Here is a 26,113-nt window from a genome sequence, read left to right as displayed (position 1 = left end):
CTTGTTATTTATTTATTATTATTAAAGAAGAATGACTGAACAAGAACAACATCCAAAAAGATATGTCCAAATTTTCCTCCTATATTATTCTTCATATATTAGTTTTATAACACTTCAGTAATGCCATAAGATTTGGGTAAAGAGCTAATGACATTATAAAAAAAAGGACACTCCTAAACAGAAGTAGGCTATATTAGCCATTAAAATAATAAGCAAGAATGTAATTTCTTGGCAAGTATAATTTGTAACTAGTTATATAACAAAATTCATATTTATATCAGAATATGTATAACTAAAACCAGAATGTGTTCAAAGGTGATTGTTTGTAAAAGGAAAACTGGAGCACCCAGAGGAAAATCAAGTTTATAGCCACATTTTGAGACCAACTGAAGGCTGAAAGAGAGAAAAGAGACTGAACAACAGATGAACCGTATGTCGACAAAAATTCACTATGAAATTTAATTCTTTTTTTATATTAATCCCTCACATAACACAAACAGTTCGCAAAACCTCTAGCATGCTGGTGTCATGGGCAATTGGTTAAAAGGGGAGAAGAAACCTGTTCATGTTTATTGAATAGTTGGGGAGCCCTTAGGACAAGAACACCACATGAAGAGACTATTCCACAGGAAAGAGATAATTGGTGTTGACCAGCAGTTGCTAGGCCTAGAGAAAAGTGGAGATGAGAGTCAGTTGAATTTAATGTTGCATTTTTTAATGTAGCTAATTTCTTTCTTTATGTAGATAACTGTTTAGAAAGGGTATGTATATTACTATTACTTCTGATATTTTTAGGATTAAAACGCCACGAAAACAAGGTGGTTTGGGTCCTTTGAACATTCCTCTTCTTTCTGATCTTACACATCAGATATCCAAGGATTATGGTGTATATTTAGAAGATCTTGGTCATACTCTTAGGTAAGGAAGTTAAGGTAATTTATTATCTACAGATGCAAAGCCTGAGGACAATATAATATAATATTATGTTATATTATACTAACAGAGACAAATCAAAGATTTACCTAGTCTCTAGTGGCTTTTACTCACCACAAGTTAGTAACAGTTTAAAAATTTCTCTCTTTTGGAAATGCTGTCGTTACTTTTTGCTTTTATAAACTTATTTTATTTTTTAGTAATCTCGCATACCAGAAAGGTTATAGAACATACAATATATTATAGGTTGGTTAAAAAAAATTATTAATTTTTATTTTAAAATCCAGTAATTTGTGTAAGGATTTGCTATTAAAACTATAAGAGTTGTTTTACACCTTTTGTGACAGTACCATAACTGCTGAGGCATTATTTGAAAGTCATTTGACACTTATTTTATTTCTTCAAGGTTGTGGGGATTCATTGTATTAAGAAGCTTTTATGTAAATCCTGCCCTAAAAGCCACTTATGTACCTGTATGGTACATTAACACTGTGGATAGGCTAAGAATTAGATAATCTGGAAACCCTGCTCTGGAGACTAAACATGGATTATTTTCAAGCTACTTCAGCTTTTAGTAAATGGTGATGGGTTCACACTGAACAGTAAAATTCAATTACAGTTACTCTATCTAAAGCAGAATTGTAGAGACCACAGGAACAGTGCAGTGGATAATTTACTGTGGTAAGCTTTGATTAGGACTTTTCATTAGTTGGTTATAGCAAGAAGTTTTATTATAGAAGTGTTTGTTATTGTGAGAGTTAACTGGACAGCCTAAAGATTTCACAGATTTGGAAATATTTTTGCTTGGTTAAAGTTTATGATCCTGGAGAAGAAATTATATTCTTATTTTAATCCTTTACCCAAGCATAAGCAAGGTTTGCATGCAGAGTATCTTCATGATTAGTCTACTTGTATATAGAGGTTATTGAGTTCATATCAATTGCTTGAGTAACCCATAAAGGTTGATACTTGTCTGGGTAGTGACCTTTCTCATAATATCAAACGTATATACAGTTGAATTCACATCAACTGTATATACACAAATAGGCAGTTGATGTGAATTCAACAGCATCTAATATACAAATAGACTAGTCATGAAGATATTTAATGTGCAAACTTTGTTTGCTCAGGTAAAGGATTAAAACAAGAATATAATTTTGTTGTGAAGATACTGCGTACTCAAACTTCGTTTGCTTATGTTTGAGTAAAGAATTAAAACAATTGTAACATCTTGTCATAATATAATTTGTAATCAAGTGTAAACACTTTAATTATCTCTGATTTAGAATATTTTAATAATATATTGATACACTATTTTATTGCTTGTATATGGAATATATATGACTTATGATCTCTCATTAGCATCATCTAGCTTTTACTGATGAGATCTCAATAAAAGTTGAAGCCAATTTGGGTATTGGCTCTCCCATAATGTTTCAGCATTATGGGATACTGAGGCAGTTGATGTGAACTCAACAGCATCTAATATACAAATAGACTAGTCATGAAGATATTTAATGTGCAGACTTTGTTTGCTTGGGTAAAAGATTAAAACAGGAATATAATTTTTTGTCAAATATAACATATTTTGCAGATAGCCATGTCACAGTGGAATTGAAATCCACATCCTGTTGGTTAGATGCCATCCACTCACCCAGTCCAGCCATATCTAAAAACTGTGTTGCCATTGCAACAAATGTAAAAATGAGATTACCATACCTTAGATAGAAAGATAGCTCTACCTAATGTTTGCAGAAATATGTTTCTGTTGCAAATAGTCATTTAGATAGCATTCTATAAAATTTCTTATGTGAAGTTTTAGAACTATAAACTAAAATGTATGGTTAGATATAGCACAATTTTAACAGGCTACAGATCTATTCAGTTGGAGAGACCTGAATTCAGTATCATCTAGGAAATGAGGATATTGGTGATGGTGAGTTAGCTAGTCTCATGTGAAAATAGCATGGTTTTAGCTTCTGAAGTTTGGTTTTTACTCCTGCTTAAGACATTAAATGAAGAATGCATATTTCTTTTCACGGATGCACTGAATTTATTACCTTTTCATAATCCTAATATTTTCCTTACTCCTGATTTTTCTCAGAATTCCAGGCTTGCAAAAGTGAGCTGAGAAAATTTGAGGAGGTAGGGCTGACAGTAATGTTTTTAAGATGTTCTTAAGTTTGTATGGAAAGAATACAGAAAAGTGTTCCTCCATATAAAAAGGAAAGTGTTATTGATTAATACATTGAACTCTGTATTATCTGAACCTCAATTAACTGAATTACAAATTTCAGAGCAGCCTAGTTTCATTGATTACTACCAGAGGTGTTATGCTGAATATAGGTTATAATTCCTTTGTTTTGTGTATGTAGAATTATAACTATTCACTTTTTTTTTAACACAATTTCTCTCATATCCACATATCATATGGCATTACAAGAAAGCCAAGTGGGACGATCTACACAGCTATATGTCACTTTTCCTTGGATGGATTATTGTTTCTGTCTATCTGACCCAAACCTATATGTTAAGCATATCACCAAAATAATTCTTACTGGCATTTATTTCCTGTTCCATCTTCCTGAGTTCTCATTCCTTCTCTTAATCTTGGTCCTCCCACAGTTTTGCCAAAACTCTACAAGAGAAGAATACAGCATACCATAACTGGCTTGCATCTAAAATTCCATCCACCTATAAAGGCTTTGCCCCAAAAAAAAGAATTGCAGGTCATAAAGGTGATATAAAAAAATTGAAGATATGGGTATCCTAAATGTCTGGAGTATAGACTCTCTCACTAGCAAATACTATTAATAACAACTGACGAGTCCTGACTGAAGTAATCCGATGGGCACAAAGAAAAAATTGTTATAATAAATTATCCACTATAATTAACTCTTCATGTGATCCTTACAAGTTTGCTATTGAGGTTGATTGTAGTTAATTTGAAAAATACATTAAGGAGCCAAAACATTATGACCATCCACTCTGTTTACAACCAACCAGACTGATCTGGAAACAGGCTGTTGGTGGTATCTTGTATGAGATTTGTTCCCATAGACATTACCATACCATCCAGGTCCTCTCATTCGCTTAACACACCTTGACCACTAATTCTTATTGCCTTACATGCTGATAGTGTGGCTCAATGAATTGAGCAAGACGACTTTCTTGTCATGCCAAGCCAGATTGCTCAGATTAATTGCTCACACAAATAGAGCATGTATTAATAAAGTTGTTATAATTCTAGTCTTCTGTGATGGATGGTAGGCTGATTGCTGTTGAATGTGGCTAATAATTAATAATGCAATGTTCCCTCGGCTATACCATTGCAATGTTTTATGTATAACATCACTCAGCTCTTATTTTTTCAAACCAATCCATTGTTCATGTTCTGCCTTGTAGCCATCGATGATGGCATATAATATTTAGGCTGAAATATATGGATTTAATTAAATAAATATTATTACTTAATACCTTGTGTTTTTTGTGTTAATATAGAAAAGTTATTATAAACCTGAGATTAGAAACAGTAGCTGTTTCTAATCTCAGGAATAGATGATATCCAATTCTAATCTGGAATAGATGATATCCAAGATTCAGAATTGCTAAAATATCAGGATGAAGTGATTTGAAACTGTTGCTATGGGTTTGTTTCTTCATTAAAGCAAGCGAGATTCTGATATTTTAAGATGAATTTAATTAAAAATGCACCTAGTTTTCATATATGTTAAGGCATAAGAGTATTAAATAAAATATTCTTCTTGTCTTCAAGGATTAATCATTTGCTTGTTCTGGCATCTTGCAGCTGATTTTCCTTTCTCTCTCCCCCCTCCTGATCTACTATATTTATCAACTTCCTTTGATAGCTGATATCTTTCCATCCTAAAGAAGTTTTTTTCCATTTCTCTCTATATTCTGTGATCTTTTCATTTACATTATAAATATCCAGTTCTCTTCTGTTATCTTTATTTTTTATATGGTCCAATTTTGTGCATCCTTTAATTGCTCTTAAAAATCTCCTTTCTCTACAGCTTGTATTTTATTTTTATCTTTCTTTTAAACAGTTCATGTTTCTAAAGCATATAATAGAGCAGGAGTGGCCATTATTTTATAAAAGTTTAGTTAAGTTTCTCGTCTTTTTTTTTTTATTCAGTGTCCTTTTAATTGTTCCACAGATTTTCTGAAATTTCTTTCTTTTTTTTTTTTTTTTTCATCTATATCTATTTTTTACATATATGCAGCCTAAACTATGTCAGAAAATAGGAATAAAACCATAAATATACAAAATTTAAATAGAAGGCAATGAATTTCAAGATTATAAAATTTAAATGACCAGACAGCAGCATAAATGGTGTGTTTGCCTGCTTTGGTGGATTGTTATGAATAACAATAATAATAATCCATTTCTATTCCTGTTCTGTTATTTTATTTTCTGTGACTGTTTTTGATCTAACGTTATCTCAACCTTTAAGTGCCATGACTTTTTGTTTTCTTTTGTTAAATTTTTAAATTGTATTGTTGGCTTATTTTGTTTAATTCATAAACTGATTTTTGAAGGGTATCTGCATACAGCATTATATTGATAACAGTTCTTCTGGTTAACTGGATACCTTGTTTATTGTTGTTTTACATATTTTAATCATCTGATCAATATATATCATCATCATCAAATTCCTGATATACCCTCAAGGGGGGGGGGTACATATCAGGAATTTGATTAGAAAGTGTACAGGATATGATTGTACTACATGACAAACTTACATCATTACTAATTTCCTATCTACAATTTTCCTCCAAATCAACCTGTCAAGACTCCAAAATATCAGATCTTATATTTCTGTCTTCTAAGGCATTTTTTACTGTATCAATCCACCTATATCTTGATCTTCCTCTGGATATTTTTCCTGCCAACCTAGCAGAGAACACTTCTTTTGCTAATCTTTTCTCTCCCATTCTGTTTAAGTGACCATACCAACTGAGATTAGCTCTGCTAAGGCATTCCTGGATGTTGACAATGTCAAGTTCTTTCCCAATATCCTCATTTTTAATATGGTATTGCCACTGATGCCACCTGTTCAAGCCTCTAATCTTTCTCAGGATTGTTATATCTGCAGTCTCTAGTAGTTTTTGGTCAAGTGTTTTATTTCTAACCCAGCTCTCAGATATATAAGTTAAACTTGGTTTGAACACTATCTTGCTAATTGTACAGCTAATTTAGTGTATTGACTAATTTCTCTTTTATTCCATATAAATTTATTGAGTTGACTTCCTTTGTTGATTCTGTTAAATATGGAAATAGACAACAATAGACAACTTTTCCAGTTTCATTTTCGCTAAAAATTGTGCCTAAGTAGCTGAAATATTTTACTTGTTCTATAGGTTCACCATTCACAATGCAGTTGATATTTTCAATGCTTCTGCCTATTTTCATTGTCTTTGTCTTGTTATTGCTGACTTTCATACCAAATCTATTACAACAGTTATTCAATTTAGTCAGGGAATATTGCAAACTTGTATTGGATATATTTAGAAGTATAACATAACCAGCCTTATTGGCCGAGTGGTTAGCATATCCACTCTCCAGCCAAAAGGCTGCGGGTTCGAATCCCGCCGTGGACATGGATGCTTGTGATTGTCTGTGAAAATACTAGTGGTGGTGGATGGCATTGGTAGTGATGATTGTAGTTGCTGGAGATCGACAGCTGTAGAGTGGGTGCCCTCCCTCAATGAGTCTTGGGACTCCCTGGAGGTATCATGTAATATAATAATAATAATAATAATAATAATAACATCTGCATAAAGTAAAAAACGGAGATTAACATCTCCAATTTTGATATCAGTTTAATACCACTTTCCTTCATAACGTGATCCATATAGATAATAAATAACAGAGGGGATGAATATGATACATTATATTGGATTTTTTATTGGACCATGATTCAATTTGTTTAACTAATTTTTAGGTCGTTACTGCATTCTTTTGTTTTAGCATTTAATATAAATATAACCTTTCTCATCTTGAAGAAGCCAGACAGATCCTAGCTGGCGAAACTTGTCGGCGATTATGTATAATATGCTTATCAAAATTTTGGTCCAATAAAAAATCCAATATAATGTATCATATTTAGTAAAAAAAGGACCAAATATTAACTATCAAAATGAACAGAGGGGATAAGGATAATGTATATCCTTATCTGACACCATATTTAACATCATAAAACCATCTTCCTGTACTTCCTTCAATTCTAACTGCTTACTTACAACTCAAATAAAGACTAAGTATTGCTTGATATAATGCTCCATTGATACCAATGGAGCATTATATCATTACAACTGTAGCATTTTGAATAGCTTTTCTCTTGGCACCTTGTCATATGCCTTTTCCAGATCTATCAAACTTAAAAACAGATCTTTGTTATATTACCATGATTTCTCAACTATTTGTCGTAAAGTGAAAATATGATCCTGACAGCTTCTATTTGGCCTGAATCCATCCTGTTCTTCATTAGGCTTTCCTTCCTTCCACAATCCATCTCAACCATTTCTCAAGTATTCTTGCATATAATTGTACAAGTATAATCTTACCAGGAACACCCAGTAGGGAATTGCCTCTGTTCTCATATTCAGTTTTATTTCCCTTTTTATATATGGGTGCTATGAGAGCTCTACTCCAATCATCTGGAATTCATCCCTCTGTTCAGGCCTTCTGAACTATACAGTGTAGCTGTAATATTATGGTATTTAATTATTTCTTCCTCAATATCTGGGCTGTTTTGCCTTTGTATTAATTCTACTCTTTTTCCGTTTCCTATGTTTGCTTTAACATCTAACTCTCAGTTAAGTATTCTTTACCTTGTTCTAACTTAAGCCGATGAATTTAGTCAACGCTTGTGATCCCTTATATTTCCTACAAGTATTAGCGCTGTTAGTGAAAAGGTATTTAGAATAGGCAACTCACAGTTACAGTTAACTATTTCCCATGCAATATAATTCAGGGGAAATTTATTGTTTTCTGACTGCGCCACCCTGAATTAATGTTATATCACGGGAAGAATAGTTATGCCACTTATAGAATAGATCACTTTCTAAAATAATACCTTAAATAGTCAGTCATGGCAATTTCTCTAATTTAAGCAGACAGGTTCGGTTATTTTTGTGAGACAGTGCATTGGTCAAATATCAGGTGATAGTTTTAAACAAACAAAACGTGTTTATTTTACCTTAAGCTCTATACAATATGAGACACATTAAACAATTTCTCTCTAATGCCTATTTTTAAACTAAATTGTAATAACCTTACAATTTAGACCTGCAATTCACAATGCTTGAATTACTTGCTTTACAAAATCTAGGCAATTACTGCCTGTTACAATCAATATCATTGGCTAACATTCTTCTCAATAAATATACTGGTTAATTTTCAGCCTCAATTCTTCTTATAGTGACTTATACAACTATTTTAACAAAGCTATGTTCAGCAGACATACAATTCTTAATCACCATCTCAGTGTTAATATATTAGAACCTATTCACAAATTCGTAGAAACATATACAGTCCTACCAGTCTTGAAGATTTGTGGTGGTTCTGCTGACTGCTTTCCTCGGTCCTATTTCCTAGCCTTTGCTTGAACGACTTTTGGCAGTCTTCGTGGTGTAGTCCTCTGCCTGGATTTGTAGCAGAGCTCACCGTCAGTTTTGGACCTATTGTTGGCATATCTGGTCGCATGTGGCACATTCTGCTACCGAAAATACATTTCCGTAGATGATCTGGCTCTTCTGGGTTTTCCCCATGCCTAGAGGTCACGATCCTACGACGAAATATGGAGGTCTGAGCAGACCAACGGACTGCAGCAAGACAAAAAACAACTCCTCTCTAGGTTCTCAATACCTCTTTTATATGATTCAGAAGCTCCTTGTTTTTAGGGTCGGAGACCCCGAATCTTCTGTAAATAACTGACATCACTGTTATCTTGACCTTCAGATTTGGTGGCAACAATCTCTACATCTGAATGACCTTCAATGCCTTTTTTTACTTTCAAGATGCCAACATAATCTTGTCTATTCCCCTTAACTTAAGACAGAATTACTTTTAACATTCTATTACATCAAATCAACATAATGCACAATTTTAACCTTTACAATATTTTTATAATTTGTGAACAATTTCTATATCATTCTTTTTGTTAGTTAGTTTTAGAAGTTTACAATCAGCACTTCTCCTTTAAAATGCAGTCATTTAAATTTTGTTCTTTCCACATGATTTATGACCTCTATAAATTCAATGTCAGAAAATCTTTATATAAAATTTCACCGCATCAAATTTTACACATTCTGCCCCCCTCCTCGATGCCTACACCCCACCCCTCGAGTTCCGGACTGATAGGCCGGTTTCCTCGAATTCTGATGACTTGAATTTTGAAAACTCAAAAGGGGGGCACCCTTCCGAGTTTTCGGCATCCAACCCCTGAGTTCCGGACTGGTATTCCGGTTCTCCTTGAATTTTGATGACTCGAAATTTGAAGCCTCAAAAAGGGGAGGCTCCGACCCCCACTCCCCTGCGGCCCACCCCCTGAGTTCCGGACTGGTAGGCCTGTTCTTGAATTCTGATGACTCGACACTCAGGGTTGCCCCGAGTTTCGAAACATTTCAAATAACTTGACAAAAAACGTTACAAAAAAAGTCTTATCATTTTATATTATAGAATAGATATATATATATATTGAATAAAGTTGGAGATAAGCCACATCCCTGTCCAACACCTTGATTAATTTCAATCTCTTCTGTTAATTTATTACCTAATTGTAACTATTTTTGTATCTTTATATAAACTTTGTTTAGCTTGTACCAAATGTAATCTCTATCCTTGTTTTTTCATTATCCCATAATTTTTCTCTCTGTATTTTATCAAAAGAACTGTTTTCTCCTAATCTTTAAATTCCAGATGAGCCTCTAAATTACATTCTCATCTTTTTCAATAATTTGTTTTAACACATAAATATTGTCTATACGTCATCTTTCATGTCGGAAACCATTTTGTTCTTTTGAGAGTACATTGTTTGCAATATTTCTAAGTCAGGATTTGCAATATTTCAGGATTTTACTGTAAATTTTGTAACCTGTATTTAATAAACTTATTCCATTCAAAATAAAAAATAACAAACTATTCAGCACTTATAAACAAATAACTATTGAAGTAGTTCTTTATTTTCACGATTAATACATCATAACCACACCTTAATTTTTTTTTTTTTTTGAAAGTTTTTCCACTTGTTTATATTATAAATTAAAGATGCCAAGAAATTATATTCTTAGTTTCATCCTTTATCCAAGTGTAAGCAAACAAAGTTTGCAAATTAAGTAACTTCATGACAGAGCAACTCGTATATAGAGCCTAATGACTTCGCATCAATTGTCGTAATATCCCATAATGCAAACATCCATATGGACATGTATAATGAAGGGCCATTACCCAGACTGGTCTTGAAATTTATTGAGGTCTCATCAGTGGGAGCCAGACCTAGAAGTGATACAAAGGGATACTATCCCATTATGGGATGCTGAGGCAATTGATGTGAAGTCATTAGCTTCTATATGTGAGTTGCCCTGTCATGGTTACTTATTGTGCAAACTTTGTTTGTTTACAGTTGGATAAAGAATGAAACCAAGGCTATAATTTTTTTGTATGTTTAATTTATAATATAACCAAGTGGAAAAGCTTTCAGCATCTATTTCTTATCCAGAGTATTTTAATAATTAAGGTGTGATACCTTTTGGCTACTTGTATATGGAAATATGACTTTTGCATTACTTCAACCTTGATATTACTTCTGAATCTGGCTCACACTGATGAGATCTTAATAAAGGGTGAAACCAATGTGGGTAATGGTCCTTGCTTACACTTGGATAAAGGATGAAACCAAGAATATAATTTCTTGGCATCTTTAATTTATCACATTTTAATTACATGTTCTTTATCTAACATGTCAGCCACCATCTGTATAGATGAACACAAAAAAATACATCTGCAATGATGACTATGGTCGGTCTGATCTTGCAGACTATGCATTTCATACTATTTGTAGATTCAACTGGGAAAGAAAACACCTTACTCCAGCAGATCAAATTTAGAAAAGAAAGACTGTTTTTAGAATCTTCAGCTATCCTCAGAAATTAGCATAATTTAAATAAATAGATGCAAGAAACTTCCCAAAATATGGTAAACATTAATCCTCAGAGATCCCAATTTACAACTGAGGTCTCCTACAGATGCTGACAGAGGGTGCCCTACCTTGATAGGATTCTATCTAGGTGATGCCCTTTGTGAATACTAAATGAAATGTGTATATCCATGTGATGTCTTTGGTTTGTTAGGATATATATCATATCATCTGGAAAGGATATCACTCTCATCTAACCGTGTTTCACTTATATTGCAATTATTTGCAGGTGAATTAAACTCAGTTAACACAACAATTTCATCTCCCTTATTTCTGTTACTCCTGGCATTCGTAAATAAGTATAGCAATTCATTTCTTGGTCTATAACCAGTTCTACCCATGCCACTCCTCATCTATGACTTCTCAACTGCTTTTATCTGCTCACCTTTACCATTTGTTCCATATATCTCCCTTTATAAAGATGTCTGAAGACTGTCTCTTAATGAATTATAATGGGATCACACAGTGAATTTCTTAGCATTGTAAACTAAGCGACTTTGATCAGGACTTTTCAGCAAGTTATATTGTGAGTTTATTATTATTATAGTGGCGTTTGGTATAGTGAGAGTAGACTATATATGATATTCTGGATAATGAATGCATGCAGCTTGAGAATAGATAGAAAGTTATATATATTTATATATAAGGGAAAGGCTCAACAAATTTTGCAACTCTATTCAGCAGGCAAAAAAATTTATTTACCCAGGATCACCCATCTTTATTAAGAAATCTAAAAAAAAAAAAAAAGTTCCACAAAATGATTAATATTGCTGTACCATTGTCGAAGTTGATATTGTTATTTCCCCTCTTGCAGCTAATCGCCAGCTAGTAAAATCTACTTGTCATGGGCGAACGGATTTGGCAAGCCCTTTATTAAGGATGTAGGCAACAGGAAAAACAGCTATTGGTGCAGTTGACAAAATGCTCAGTGTTATTTAAACTGAGAAATAGCCAACTTACAGTAAATACTAGAGGTGGCTATAAGTATTGCTGTGTACCAAGTGCAAACTTTGGAAGAAAATCGCTGAACCCAGCTATCAGATTAATTGAGTCCATATTACTTAATTGCAAAAATTGTTTCACTGTAGACATTTACAGACAGGAGATATAGTGGTTATCTAGAGCAGAGCTTCCCAAACTGTGGGCCGCAGCCCCCTAGGGAGCCGTAAGTTTTGTTGAGGGGGGGCCGTGAAAGAATGAAAAAAAATTTTAAATGTTTTAAGACTAAGTAGTTTTTTTTTTCTAATCTTAAAAGAAATGTATTTAATTTTTATTATTTGTTATTTTTTATATTTTAATAGAAAAAATCGCACATTGGGGTTGCTCAAATTTTGCTTCCTGCATATTTCAGCGCTTAATGAATATTAGTAAATATATGCTTATTCATATAAGTTTCATTTCAAAGGTATTGATAAAAAGCACAAAAAAGCTTACAAACGCAGAATCTTGAATATAAATACAATAAATATTATAATAATATATGTCTGTAATGAAAAAGATATAAACGTAAAAATTGCAAAATATTTAAAAATAACAGGTGTAATTAACTCTATATTTATTATTATTATTATTATTATTATTCAGGCCTCCATGGAGTCAAAAGACTCATCATGGGAGGTCCTTCCTAAGAAACAGTCTATCAAGACTCATCGAGGGGGAGGTCTCCCCCCCCCAAGAAACAAAGTCTATCATACCACTCCTTGAACTCATTGACCGTTCTCGCTCTCACCACTTCATCAGGCAATGCATTCCATGGTTCAACCACCCTCCATGCAAAAAAATCGATCCTCACCCTCTTGCTCACAGTTTCCTTTCGTAACTTCCAGGGATGGCCTCTTGTCATCACTCCTTCCCGCTGTTCAACCAAGCAAAAGAACTCCCCAGTGTCAACCCTGTAACCACTTCTCAACAATTTAAAAGTCTCAATCATATCACCTCTCCTTCTTTTATCCACCAAACTCTGCAGTCCACATTCCCTCAGCCAATCCTCATAACTATCATTGTATAGTCCTGAAACCATCTTTGTTATCTGCCTTTATACCCTTTCCACAGTTAATTTATCCCCTTCAAATCCTGGGGATCAAATCTGAGAACAATAGCCCAAGTGTGGTCTGATCAGGATCTTATAAAACGGAATGATAACTGTTTTATCTCTGCAGGTCAGTGTCCTTCTCATTATTGCAGCAATTCTCTGTTACCTTTGCCACCTTTGCAATATGTCCCCATTTAAACCAAACCTAGTTCAAAAACAAACCAGACTAAAAGTATACAATACATTAGCCCTACCAGTCTTAACGTATGGAATCGAAATCTGGACAATAAAACAAAAAGACAAACAAAGATTAACAACAGCAGAAATGAAGTTTATGAGAAAAATTGCAAAGTATACCCTATTTGATCACAAAAGAAATGAAGAAATTATGAAAGAATTAAACCAAGAACCAGTAATAGAAAAAATTAAAAAATATAAACATAAATGGATGGAACACATTCAAAGAATGAAAACAGAAAGATTATCAAAACAAGCCTTAAAGTACAAGCCATTAGGAAAAAGAAAACCAGGACGTCTTCTTAAATGATTCAACGATGACTTCTAAGGCCGGAACAGACCATGCTAGGCCTAAATCCTTGATACGCATGATGATGACGATATGTCTGTATTACGATTTTTTTTCCGATGGGGGGGGGGACGTGACATATTTTAATTTTACAAAGGGGACCTTGCCATCCATAAGTTTGGGAAGCACTGATCTAGAGAATTGATAAATTCATTAGAAGGTGATTTAGCAGAGGATAGGTGTTCTGGTATTGAAAGTGACAAATCTAGAATAGATAATGCTAGTGATAGTTTGAAAATCCTGTGATCTCTCAATTATTTGACCTTCAAATAAATGAACCTCCAATTAACTCAACTCTAATGGCTCAGTTTATCAACTAACTTCTGCTGCAGCATCATGTAATTATATCCTCCATTATCCAAGTGACAAATTATTCTATCACTGTGGATGAATAATTGAAGGAATCCAGTAACCAGAATCCATCATTTGACTGTGTTAAATTGTGAATGAAACTATGTTGTTGTAATTTATTTTTTTCATTCACATTTAACATTGCTTACTATATATATTAATCATGATTTGTATAAAAATTATTTATTGTTCCTTAGTTAAGGATTACTATTTAAATATTTATTCTAAACTTAACCTACTATTAATTTATTAAATAATAATATGTGTAGAAATTTATGATAACTAAAATATATATATAAAGTAACGAAAAGTGTTATTATAAATAATTGTATACGTAATGAAAAAGCTGATTAAGTAGCTCAAATATTCTGTTTATTCTTATTTGTAAAAATTTAACGTTATGTAATCACTTATGTAGTTGTAGAGCATTGTATTACATTATTACAATATACGAAATGTTTGCGTATATTGGTTGTCATAGAGACGCATGAAATAAACATGCACGAGTCGAAGAGTGCGTGACCTTGGAACCAGAAGGAGAAAGCAAGACAATAAGAATTTGAGATAAAAGAAAAGGAGAGAGTTTTGCGGAGCCTGAAGGAAAGTAGGATACAAGAAAAGAAGTGAAAGAAAATTATAAATTCTTTAGGGCAGAAATTCATGAGAAGAGTGTTTAGAAGTGAGCAAAAACGTAGTGAATCATATACTCAGCTGCAAGTGAAATCAGCTGTTGTTGTAGAGGAAAATTGATGTCGTAATCGGATAAATAAAGAACTGGACATTCAATGGGAAATTCTGATTAGTTCCAGCTAGTCTAGGATTACGTCTTAATTCTATGTTGCCCTGAGAAGAATTATAATGAATTTAACTAGTTGGAGAAAAGTAAACAAGGAAAGATATCAGTACCTTATTGTTGTTATTTAGAGTAGTGAAGCGCGATTAACAGTAGTTCAGTTAAAGCGTTGGAGAATTTTATTTAATGTGTTCTGCTAGCTAAAATAAGTTAATTCATAAGTGTGCTCACAATAAATTGAAGTATTGAAGATTGTATCTGGTAAGAGTAGTCATACATGTTTGTTTATTCTAACATTAACTATAACGTATCTTCGAAGTTCAAGGTCCGAAATAAGATTGCTTGGAATATTGTCTACCTTGATTAGTGCCTGCTGTGAATTTAAACATTAAGTACAACTGATAGATATGTGCAGACTGATAAAATGAGAAGTTTTGTTTTATTAACTTGAGTTAAGAAGGCTTGTAATTTTGAAGCTGTGGATTGTATGTTAAAGTTTAGAACATTGAATTGGAATGAGTGACTTAGCAAGATGTATTAAGTTATTTGTATTGTTTCATTTAAAAGTAGAATTCTTGTATTTGTTATATATCATATATTAAATGTCTTATTTTGTTAATCTAAATATTGTGTTTGCCTGAATTCCCTTTTATTGCACCGTTCATAAAAAAATTCGAATCTTGCGGGTGCCCCAAGTAGAATAGTAAATAATTCGGCCTAAATGAGAAGACTGAAGACTGCTAACTTAATTAAGAATTGATCCTACTGTTTTATATAGACTAATCTAAAAATAGGGTGGCACAGTATAATTATAAATTTCCCTACTTTTGGATCGGTGATCAATTTGCAATTAGTTGTTTTATTAATAAGAGTGACTTGAAACAAGATGGCAGATTAGAACACAACATGAAAATAGAACGTCACGACAACTGTGTTAGATACAGATTCTGCTTGAAGTGTTTAGATTAAAATCTGGCAATTCTATTGGAGCTAGAATAATATAAATTATTTGTAAGGAAGATGACAAAAATTTTGAAGTATTTGTTAGTTAGAAATTGATGCAAGAGTATGGTCGTTTAAAATTACTACAGGAATAATTATTGCACTTATTATTAATCGTTAAATCAGGAGCTACAAAAAATGGCTTTTTTTATTAATATAATGCCCGGATTTAACATTGAGAAATTCACGATGAGAGCAGTGACAACTAATTAGAGATGTTTACTGGCAATAGTGACCAACTCTAATGGGCATTCTGAAAGTAATTCTTCCATTATGATGGCCCCCAACTCAAAAAAACAGATATCTCAGTGAAATAGCAAAAGATATCTTGAGGTCTGTACTTTATGATATCTCTCTCTCTCCCTTTAAACTAATTTTCTAGTATTCTAGAGCATTCTCAGTATGAATTTTAAATTAAACATGCAGTAGAATTGCTTTTGTGAAGGGCTTTATGTTCTCTAAGTCCAGACTGTTCCAGCTCATGGTATTTCACATAAGTTAGAAGTTAATCATAGCAAATGGCTGCAGATATACTAGTTTAGCTAAAGTTTGCTCACCCAGAATGAACAAGGAATTTGATAAAGACCAGACTAGGCTAAAGGCAGATGCTTATTTTTTTCAAAGCTTAAAAGGGTGAAAATATTGTTGACAGAGTGAAAGGACACCTGAATTCAGGCCAACAGATCTAAGCAATTCTAAGCTATTCTTTCAGAACTGCCTTTAACCTCCCAACTGGCTAGGACGTCTATAGATGTCCAGCTAAATCTGGATACGATTCAGACCACCTGTTGAAAGAACATGGATAAGAAGTGCAATTTGGCCATCATGTCATTTAGAAGGTGTGATAATCCCTCATGCTGAAGAGAACAATCAGATTATCTCATGTTCATAGCTGCATCTCAGTTGCCTATAACAAGAAACACAGGATATACTGGATAGACTAAAAATATAGAATTTATTTTTGTTTTCTCTTTTTATTGTACAATACAATTTTAATGCCTGGACAAAATAAAGATCCTTGCATAGTTTCTTCACTTAAATATTGCCTTTCCTTGGAGAACCAATTTAATTTTTAATTTTTTTTGTGCTAATTTTTTCTAATTGCCTACTTGACAAAACATTTTCTTTGTTCTTAAAAAAAATTAATTCACGATAATTATTTGAAATATAATTAAAAAAAAAAAAAACCAGCTGCCGATGTTCCAGATTATGTTATTTTTGTTCAAAAGCATATTTCGACAAATACTTCACATATTTCCTGAAGGATGCACTTGGGCAACGTTGCTTTATAGGGAATAACATGAAATTCTTTAATCATATCACTAATTTTTTTTACTTTATATCGTAATTAAAGACTGTTCTTTGCACTTTCACCTTCTTGGTTTCCCTGTATAATTGGTCATTACAAAATGACCAATGATTTAATTTGATATGTATATATTTTCTGCTAGTTCAGATATTATGCTCCAATTTTAAAGTAAGGGATACTTTTGCTTATATTCTATCATTCAAAATGTGTATATGCACATGCATCAAATGTGAAATTTCATTTCCATATTTTTACAATAGAATTGAACTTTATTTTGCCTTTGATAGTTTAATCCCCCCCCCCGACTGCTGCATCACTATCACACACTCGAAAACTGTTATGAAACATAGGCGCGGTTTTTATTTATTTCATTATTTTTTCTCTACTAATTGTTCCACATAACTGGTTCCAAATTTCTTGTGTGGGAGATATATTTTACAAAGTTTTGTAATAAAAATTTCCACTACAATGAAGTGTGACAGAATCAACAATATTATTGTCTTATTTCTTTTTCTCATGTGGGAGAAAAATGGTAAAATGTCACTCTTATAATTATATCAGATGTTATAATGGCAAAAATAGCAAGAAAAAAATCATTTGCACTTTCTTTTCAAAACACAAAGAAAGAGCATTGTAAATTCACCCAATGAAAAAGAAAATGCTACATATTTTTCTTCTGCTATCTGATTTTTTTTTCTTGTGGTACAAAGAAGAAATCACTGCATATAACATGGGAGAATGCAAGAGAGCAAAAATCTGTAAATTGATTACATTATAACTAATAGAGAAATTATGCCAGAAAAAATTATTTATGTAAGAGTTCTCACATCTCTTACATAAATAATTTTTTTTATGTAAGAGATGTGAGAAAGAACTTGACATTGCCAGCATCCAGGAATGCGTTAGTAGAGCTAATCTCAGGTGGTATGGTGACCTAAACAGAATGGGCGAGGAAAGATTAGCAAAACAAATGTTCTCTGCCAGGTTGGCAGGAAAACGACCCCAGAGGAAGACCAAGATATAGGTGGATTGACACAGTACAAAGTGCCTTTAGACAATAGAAATATAAGATCTGATAATGTTGGAGTCTTGACAAGTAACAGACTGATTTGGAGGAAAATTGTAGATAGGAAGTTAGTAATGATATAATTTTTTCATGTAGTACTATCATATCCTGTACACCCCCTTGTGGGTACATGGCAGGAATTTGATGATGATGAGTTCTCGCATCAGCAGATATAATGACATTTTCTTCTATTTTAGATTCTTCTAGCATTGTTGAAGTAGCTAAACCTTTGCTACTATTTTACACTAAAACGAATGGGCATGTTCCCAAAGTGATTTATGTTTGTAACAGTTGTCTTGCGAATGATTTATAAAAGAAATTCTCTGAAATATCTGCAGATTGAATAGGTCTATAACCCCCCCCCCAAAAAAAAAGATTATGTATAGTACGCCCACAGATACGAGACCCTTCAACACTTCTGCGCATGTCAACAGAAGGAGAATCCATTCTGATAATAGGGTAATCAATCCGTATTAGGGGATGAGTTGTTTATTATTACACGTTGGAAAATTAACTTCTCTTTTATGATCATTGTAGTTTTTAAAGTGATAGCTATTTTGCTTGTATAATAGTTGGAAAATTTTACCTATAAAGCACATGATTTCATGTGTTGTTGACCAATTCATTCATAGCCTTATTTCTTTCTCCCCTTCAACATGAATTGACTCTTCTTGGCAGTCTGCCAACGAGAGTTCTCACTTATATGGTCAGACTATAACACATGGCTCCTTTTCGTTTGAAATAATTCAAATCCTCTTTTTCAAGGTAATTGTATCAAATAATTTATAATCTTTCGATAATAAAAGTGAAACTGATCATTATAAATTAAAAAATTATTTTGGCACAAATAATGTATCAGCATGTAAAAGAAATGTCAGTATTTTTGTGTTAAGATGTCTGCTAATCAAAATTGTAAATGAAACAAGACATTCTTGATGTATTCTGCACTACAGCTTGAGGCACTTTAGTGTGACTTCTGGCTAAGTGTTTTCTCTTTTCTTTCTCAATAGAGGTGAGAGTAATCTAAGCTTTTAGCTTTTCCTCTAGCTAAGAGGATTATTATCAAGTATTTCTAAGACATAGATTATTTCAGAAATAGCAACCAGTAGTAGTAATATTTAGATTTTTTAAGAAAAATAAATAAAAATAATACTACTGAACTTTCTTTTGTGTGGTATGCATAAAAAACAGTTTCACATGGTGAAAATATACCATAGTATTTCTAAAATTTCAAATAATTTCAGCAGACAGTAGAACAGCTTATTTTAGATTGCAAAGAAATAGTATACAATTGGAAGCTTCACGGTACAACAATATTATTGCCTTATTTCTTTTGTCAAAATGGTAAAATGAAGTAATAGATTTTGAATACTGTCTGGAAAAGCTTTCAAACCTGTAGAAGTTTAGAGTAGTTATGTAATTGAGTTCCAGGAGAGGAGAAGAGGGGAGGGGGGTGGGAAGCAATAGAACATTTTCAAAATGAGCATAAATTTTGAATCATTCCTTATATGATCTCTTTCATATTATATTTTCATCTCATCTACAGTGGTTATGCACATAATGTGCATCCTACAAAAAAAAAAAAAAAAAAAAAAAAGTCCCTGCTAAAATATCATTGGATATAAATTTGCGATATTAAAAAGACACAACAAACATTTGAAAATTCACGAAAAATTTTTTTTCTATATTGTAAGTGAATTGAAAAAACAATCAGTGCAATTGTTCCATTGCACTGATTTGAAGAATAAAATACAGCAAATTTACTTACTAAATAGATTCATTGCAAAGGCTGATCGGTGGTCATTTCAGGATTAATTATTTTTGCACATGTGGAATTTGTTTCAATTTTTGGGAAGAGACACAATAAATCAATTGTGAGGCAAAAAAAAGATCAGATATCTTAGGACAGTAAAGGAAATTCGAAGTAACACAGTACACATAAAGACAGGTGACACAAAGGTCACTCACCAACAGTTAATCCACTAATGGTTCTAAAATAGCCATAAAGGGATTAACGGCGGAGGGTCGTATGACATTTTAACTGATGTCTATAATAAATAAAACTGTATAATCTATAGAAATAATAAATATTAAATGGTATTGACATGATAAAAGGTAGAATGCCAATGAAGTTTTGATCCATGAAAAAAGCTAGGGTGGTCTGGCTATTTCATCCACTTCGGCCAGTTGGGAGGTTAACGGAAGGAAATAATGTCATGAACCACTTCTTCTTTGGAGAAAGGTAAAAAAACAAACAAACTTATAGTTGCTAAATGACCTTGTTGGCATAAAGCCGGGTGAAACCATTGTTTAGTAAGGTGGCCTTAATATAATTTATTTTGTGTGATAGCATCACTTCAGCAGAGCATAAAGAGTGAGTCTAATGTTCAAGCGTAATGGGGTCAGATTTTTTGACAAGGATATAAAAGAGCATGAATGAAATCTAATTTCTGTTTTCTTTCTAAAAACAGAAATGTAGGCTACCATCTGGCTGATGAAGTAATAAAGGCATAAAAATGAGATCTTTTAATTTCAAGAGTTAACTGAATGCATTTGTTTTGTGAATTCTGTTAATCTTTGTCATGAAATCTTGACATTCCCAAAGGGAAACCTTGCCAGACTGCAAAAATGTCATCCATGTATCTGTACTAAAGGAAGACTTAGGAGAAGGGTTATTTATCTAGCAATCTTTGTTTAAATCACTCTCTGATATAGAAGGGTTGAAGAAAGAGAACTACTCATTGCCGTGCCTTCAGTATACTGGTAAACTTTCAACTTTCTCCTTTGTCACTCCCTTGACTTATATAAACAATCAAATATATATTTTGTCATGTTGACTCTTCTTTCATACCACATAGCTTCAAATGCACTACTTCTTTAATCCTGCCTTCCTGATAAATTTCTATTCCTTTTTGGATGTAGATGTCTTTTTCTTATCATTAGCAATCCCCCCCTCTCATCCTGTTCTCTTTATTCTCCCGAAAAAAAAATCTTCCCTTAAATTATCTTTCTTCTGTGTTCATAACAATATCCTCTTTCATCAGCCATGTCTCACTAATGCTTTACATTTTTTGGCCAAATCAAGCTAACTGATGCTAAAAACTCTTCAACTTTGTTCCTGATGCATCTATCATTAATGCACCTACAGTGCAATATCTCTTTGAGCCAACCACTATTTTTGCATCTGTTGAGTGCTCCATTTGGTTTTGAGACTCAAGAAACTTCATTCATCATTCTTTGATCTTTCTTATTCCTACACTCACTCACTCATCCTTCATGATGGCAGTATACTTGCAAACCTTCTTCTCTCTCTAATAAAGTTTTTCTCTAATTTTCCTTCTCTTCTCTCACTGAACAAAACTTTCTTGAGACACCTAACTGCAGATCCATTCAAGTACCATCCATCAGTCATATGCAACTCTTTTTCATCAGTCAGTTTCACTTGATATATCTATATATCTAAAAACTGCCCACCATTCCCTTATAAGCTTGCATATTGACCATTGACTCATTTGCAATCATGATCTCTCAAAATTAAGTGTACAAAGTGAATATTAACTGTTTATGCATAGCATGTGTGCTATAGGTTCAGCAGCTCTTTCTCTGTGTGTGTGTGTGTGTGTGTGTGTGTGTGTGTGTGTGTGTGTGTGTGTGTGTGTGTGTGTGTGTGTGTGTGTGTGTGTATTGGAGGAGATGCACACATGCATAATTGATATATATATATATATATATATATATATAAAAGAAAATATTTAGATAAATAAATTTCATCCAAGTTAGGTAGTATATGAATTTCATCACCCATTAAGTACAGATTGAGGGAATGGGCTCTGTAGAGCTTTGCTGACGAGAGGTGATGTGATGTGATTGAGATATACAACTTGGTGAGAAGAACCTGTTTGTGGTCAGTGAGGGTTGGGCTTTCTGTGATGAGTCTTCTGACTTCATTAGACTCAGAAATAATATTAATACTTATACTGTTATGCTAATACTTATAAAAATGTGTTAATACTTATTTGAAGAACTAAGTGATGTAATTCCAAAGAACAAGTAAAGAGAAGTGAAATTTTCATGTTTTTTTCAGTTAGCATCAAATATCAAGTACATAAAAGATAGTTTTTGGATTCAATTGAATTGTCTGAAAGTAAGAAACTAATTTGCAAACAGCATATATGGACATATTTAATGTGGATATTAAAGGTTTTAAATAGCTGGTGTTTCTAATTATTTAATACCAGATGAGCATCCTATGGTTATTGGCAGAAACACTAAATTTGTTGCTGTGACAAAAAAAAAAGTATGAATTGGATAATTCAAATCTATTTAGGTGGATTTTTGTTTTTTCTTATGTAATTTGAATTAATGATTTTCTTTGGTGAATGATATTGTTGATCATTTTATTATATGTATATAGATATGTATATGCTTGTGTGTACTGTTCAAGTTATTTTTCTAAGAAGAAAGCTTCTATGTTTTTTTTTTTTTTTTTTTAAATATGTTACAGAGGTTTATTTATCATTGATGATAAAGGAATATTACGGCAGATTACAATGAATGATATGCCAGTTGGCCGTTCAGTGGATGAAACCTTGAGATTAGTCCAAGCATTTCAGTATACTGATAAGCACGGTGAAGTCTGTCCTGCTGGCTGGAAACCTGGTGGTGATACGGTAATGTCTAAAATTATGTACTATAAAGGAAATACATTGTAGTGCTTAATAAATAATTCGATTATGTACAGTTGCAAAATTTTAACTGATGCCTATAATAAATAAAACTGTATAATCTATAGAAATGATAAATATATAATAAATAAGATTTAACATGAAGGATTTTGTGACGTACAGATTTTGTGTATGAGTGAGTGAGAGATTCTTTAGTTGAAAGGGTTTATGGATGGAAAGTGATAATGGATGAGAAATTGTGTCGGATGTCATTTAAAGCCAATGCTAAAGTGTAAGCCATTTAAAACGCAAAATGGTGGAGTGCTGAACTACTTAGAAAAGGTGCAAAATAGAGAATGAATGCAGATAGAGATGCACTTGTGAGATTGAATGAAATATGCATGATAGCATGAAAGAAGTGGTAGATTGGGCAAATGATGAGGTGGCACTGTAAACAAAAATAGTGTAAAATTTTGTAAAGTTTTACTTTTATTGTAATAGTATTTTATACACTAGTTATTGTATGTCTACAAAGAGCTAAAGTCTTTCCTTTGTTTTTTTACTCACTTACGCTGCCTTGCCCTAATCTTTATCATACGTATGGATGGCTTTAATTCTAACTGATAATTAATTTACGGAATTAACAACGCATATAAAGTAAATTAATTAAAGATAACTTTAATGAATCACTTCTATATTTCGACAATGTCACATTGTCATCTTCAGGAACATAAAGATATGGTATGTGCACTACAGGAACTAACAAAGCAAATGAGGCAGAAATTAAGACACTAATTTTGTTCCTAAAGTCCTAATGGTGCCCTCTTGCGGGCTAATTTGGTAGTCTTGGCCGTTGGGCTGAAGTTCTCATAATGAAAGTCTCCCAAATTTGGGGCAGTTTCATGCACCCAAATTTGTTGAGGTTAGGAACGTTTTTTAGAGCTGCTGAAGATTCTTTGAATAATCTTTCGTATTTAAACTTGCTGCGATGGATTATTTTTGTCTTCTTCCAACGAATTTTATGGTGGGTATCTAAGGCATGGTCTGCCAGCCCAGAGCGGCTGTACTGGTGAAACCGGATGTAGTCTTGGTGTTCTGAAATCCTGATATTTGTTGTTCTGCCTGTTTGGCCAAAGTAGGACAATTTGCAGCTGCAAGGGACCTGGTATACACCAGGTAGGTCTAGGGGAAGTGGTTGGTCTTTGGTAGAGCGGATAAGGGATGCCAACTTTTTATATGGTCTGTAACAGGAAGTAAGGTCATATTTCTTGAGGATATTAGTTATTTTTTCAGAGGTGCCCTGGATGTAGGGGATAGTGATAGACTTGGTGTAGTCTTTATTGTTGAGGGGGGAAGGGGGGTTGTGGTTTTCAGGTTTTAGTATTTTTTGGATTTTTTTGGGGTTATAGCCATTGGCTAAGAAAGTGTTGAGGATGTGGTTTAGTTCTATAGTCAGGGCCTTGTCATCTGAGCAGATTAATTTTGCCCTGTTATATAGTGTTTTTATCACCCCATATTGTTGTGAGGGGGGGGGTGGGATTGCTGGTGAATGTATCTGCCAGTGTGGGTGGGTTTTCTGTAAACAGAGAAAACCAAAGATCCATCAAGCTGGCGGGTGATTAAAGTGTCTAGGAAGGGTAGGGTGTTGTTTTCCTCTTTTTCTAAGGTGAACTGGACTCTGGGATGTTGGTTGTTTAAGTGTGTTAGGAAGGAGTGGAGTGAGTCTGAGCCATGTGGCCAAATAGCAAACACATCATCCACATAACGAAGCCAAATAGTGGGTTTTTGTGGGGCGGAGTTTAAGGCTTTTTCTTCAAATGTCTCCATAAAGAAATTGGCCAAGGGTGGGGAAAGTGGTGAACCCATGGCTGTCCCCTCTATCTGTTTGTAGAACTTTCCTTGCCAAACGAAATAGCCTGAGTTCATTGTGAACTGAAATAGGGCTGAGATATCGGGAGGAAACTTGGCTTGGATGAGCTCAAGGGTTTCTTTGAGTGGGACATTAGTGAATAGGGAGGAGACGTCAAAACTGACCATTATGTCAGTGTGTTGGAGTGTGAGGTTTTCTATACTGGCTTTAAAGTGGGCCGAGTTTTTTATGTATGATGGTGTGTTGCCAGTGTAGTGTGTGAGCGTTTTGGCTAAATGTTTGGCTAATTTATATGTGGGGGAATCAATGCCATCCACTATGGGACGTAATGGCACATTTTGTTTATGTATTTTTGGGAGTCCATATAATCGGGGGGGTCTAGAGTTATAAGGTTTAAGCTTGTTGGTGACTTCCACAGGCCAAGAAGTGACTTTCTTAAGGAGTCTGTGGATAGTTCTAATCTGAGAGCTGGTCGGATTATATTCAATGGGGAGGTAAGTAGTACGGTCTCGTATTAAAGAATTTAGCTTACCTTTGTAGTCTTTTTGATTGAGTACCACAGTGGCGCTTCCCTTATCAGCTTTGGTGATTACTATTTTTTTGTTGTTTTTTAATTCTTGTAGGGCTGTATATTCGTTTTTGGATAAGTTGGATTTTGGAGGTTTGGCTTTAGTGAGAACACCGACTACATCCAGTCTCACGTTGTTGGCGGTATGGATAGGCAGGTTGCGAATTCCACGCTCTATTTGAATCATGATTTCTTCAGCAGGAATACTTTTTGGAGCTAAGGCGAAATTGTGACCACGTGAAAGTGCGGTGAGTGCTTCAGGCTTTAAAACTGCTGACGAGAGGTTGACTACTGTGTTAAGTGGTGGCTGGGGTACAGACGTAGAAGTCTTGGTCAGGTTCTCGTATTTTTTTATGTGCCGACTACGTATTTTTTCGAATTCCTTTCTTGCCGATGTGCATGATATGTCATGGAGTATCGACCATAGATCAAGGCCGAGTGTGTTAGAAAGCTCTTCCTCTAGCGTCCGTACGTTTTTGTTTTCGTCGGCAAGGAGAACGCGCGTCGCGGTAATTTGTTCTCTTAACAGGGCGAAGCTAGTGCGGTTATAAATGCGTAGAGCTTTCTCGGAAGTGAAACGGTGCTTCAATTTGACACAGTTGGGGATCACTTTGTTATCCCGGCAGCGTTTTAGGAACGTCAGGCGATTTATTTGCCTCGATATCTTTAACCTCAATTTGCCGTATTGACGGGCCTTTCGTGCGATTGCATCTCCGTGG

At 33.7% G+C, this 26,113-nt stretch overlaps 1 protein-coding gene across 1 annotated transcript in view; it reads left to right on the top strand.

Moving 5' to 3' along the window:
* Nucleotides 1-26,113, top strand: part of Prx4 (Peroxiredoxin 4) — a 91,708-nt gene that overhangs the window by 46,549 nt on the left and 19,046 nt on the right. The window contains exons 4-5 of the mRNA XM_090391826.1: nt 796-918; nt 22,797-22,962. Coding sequence (XP_090247952.1) covers nt 796-918; nt 22,797-22,962 — 289 coding nt within the window. The remainder of the gene's footprint in view (nt 1-795; nt 919-22,796; nt 22,963-26,113) is intronic.

This window comes from Typopeltis vanoorti, chromosome 4, assembly GCF_054136105.1.
Source record: "Typopeltis vanoorti isolate ZY-2024b chromosome 4, IOZ_Tvanoo_1.0, whole genome shotgun sequence".
In the NCBI taxonomy this organism is placed as follows: Eukaryota; Metazoa; Arthropoda; class Arachnida; order Uropygi; family Thelyphonidae; genus Typopeltis; species Typopeltis vanoorti.
The sequence above is the reverse complement of the archived record's forward strand: the minus strand, read 5'-3'. Positions and strand labels throughout refer to the sequence as shown.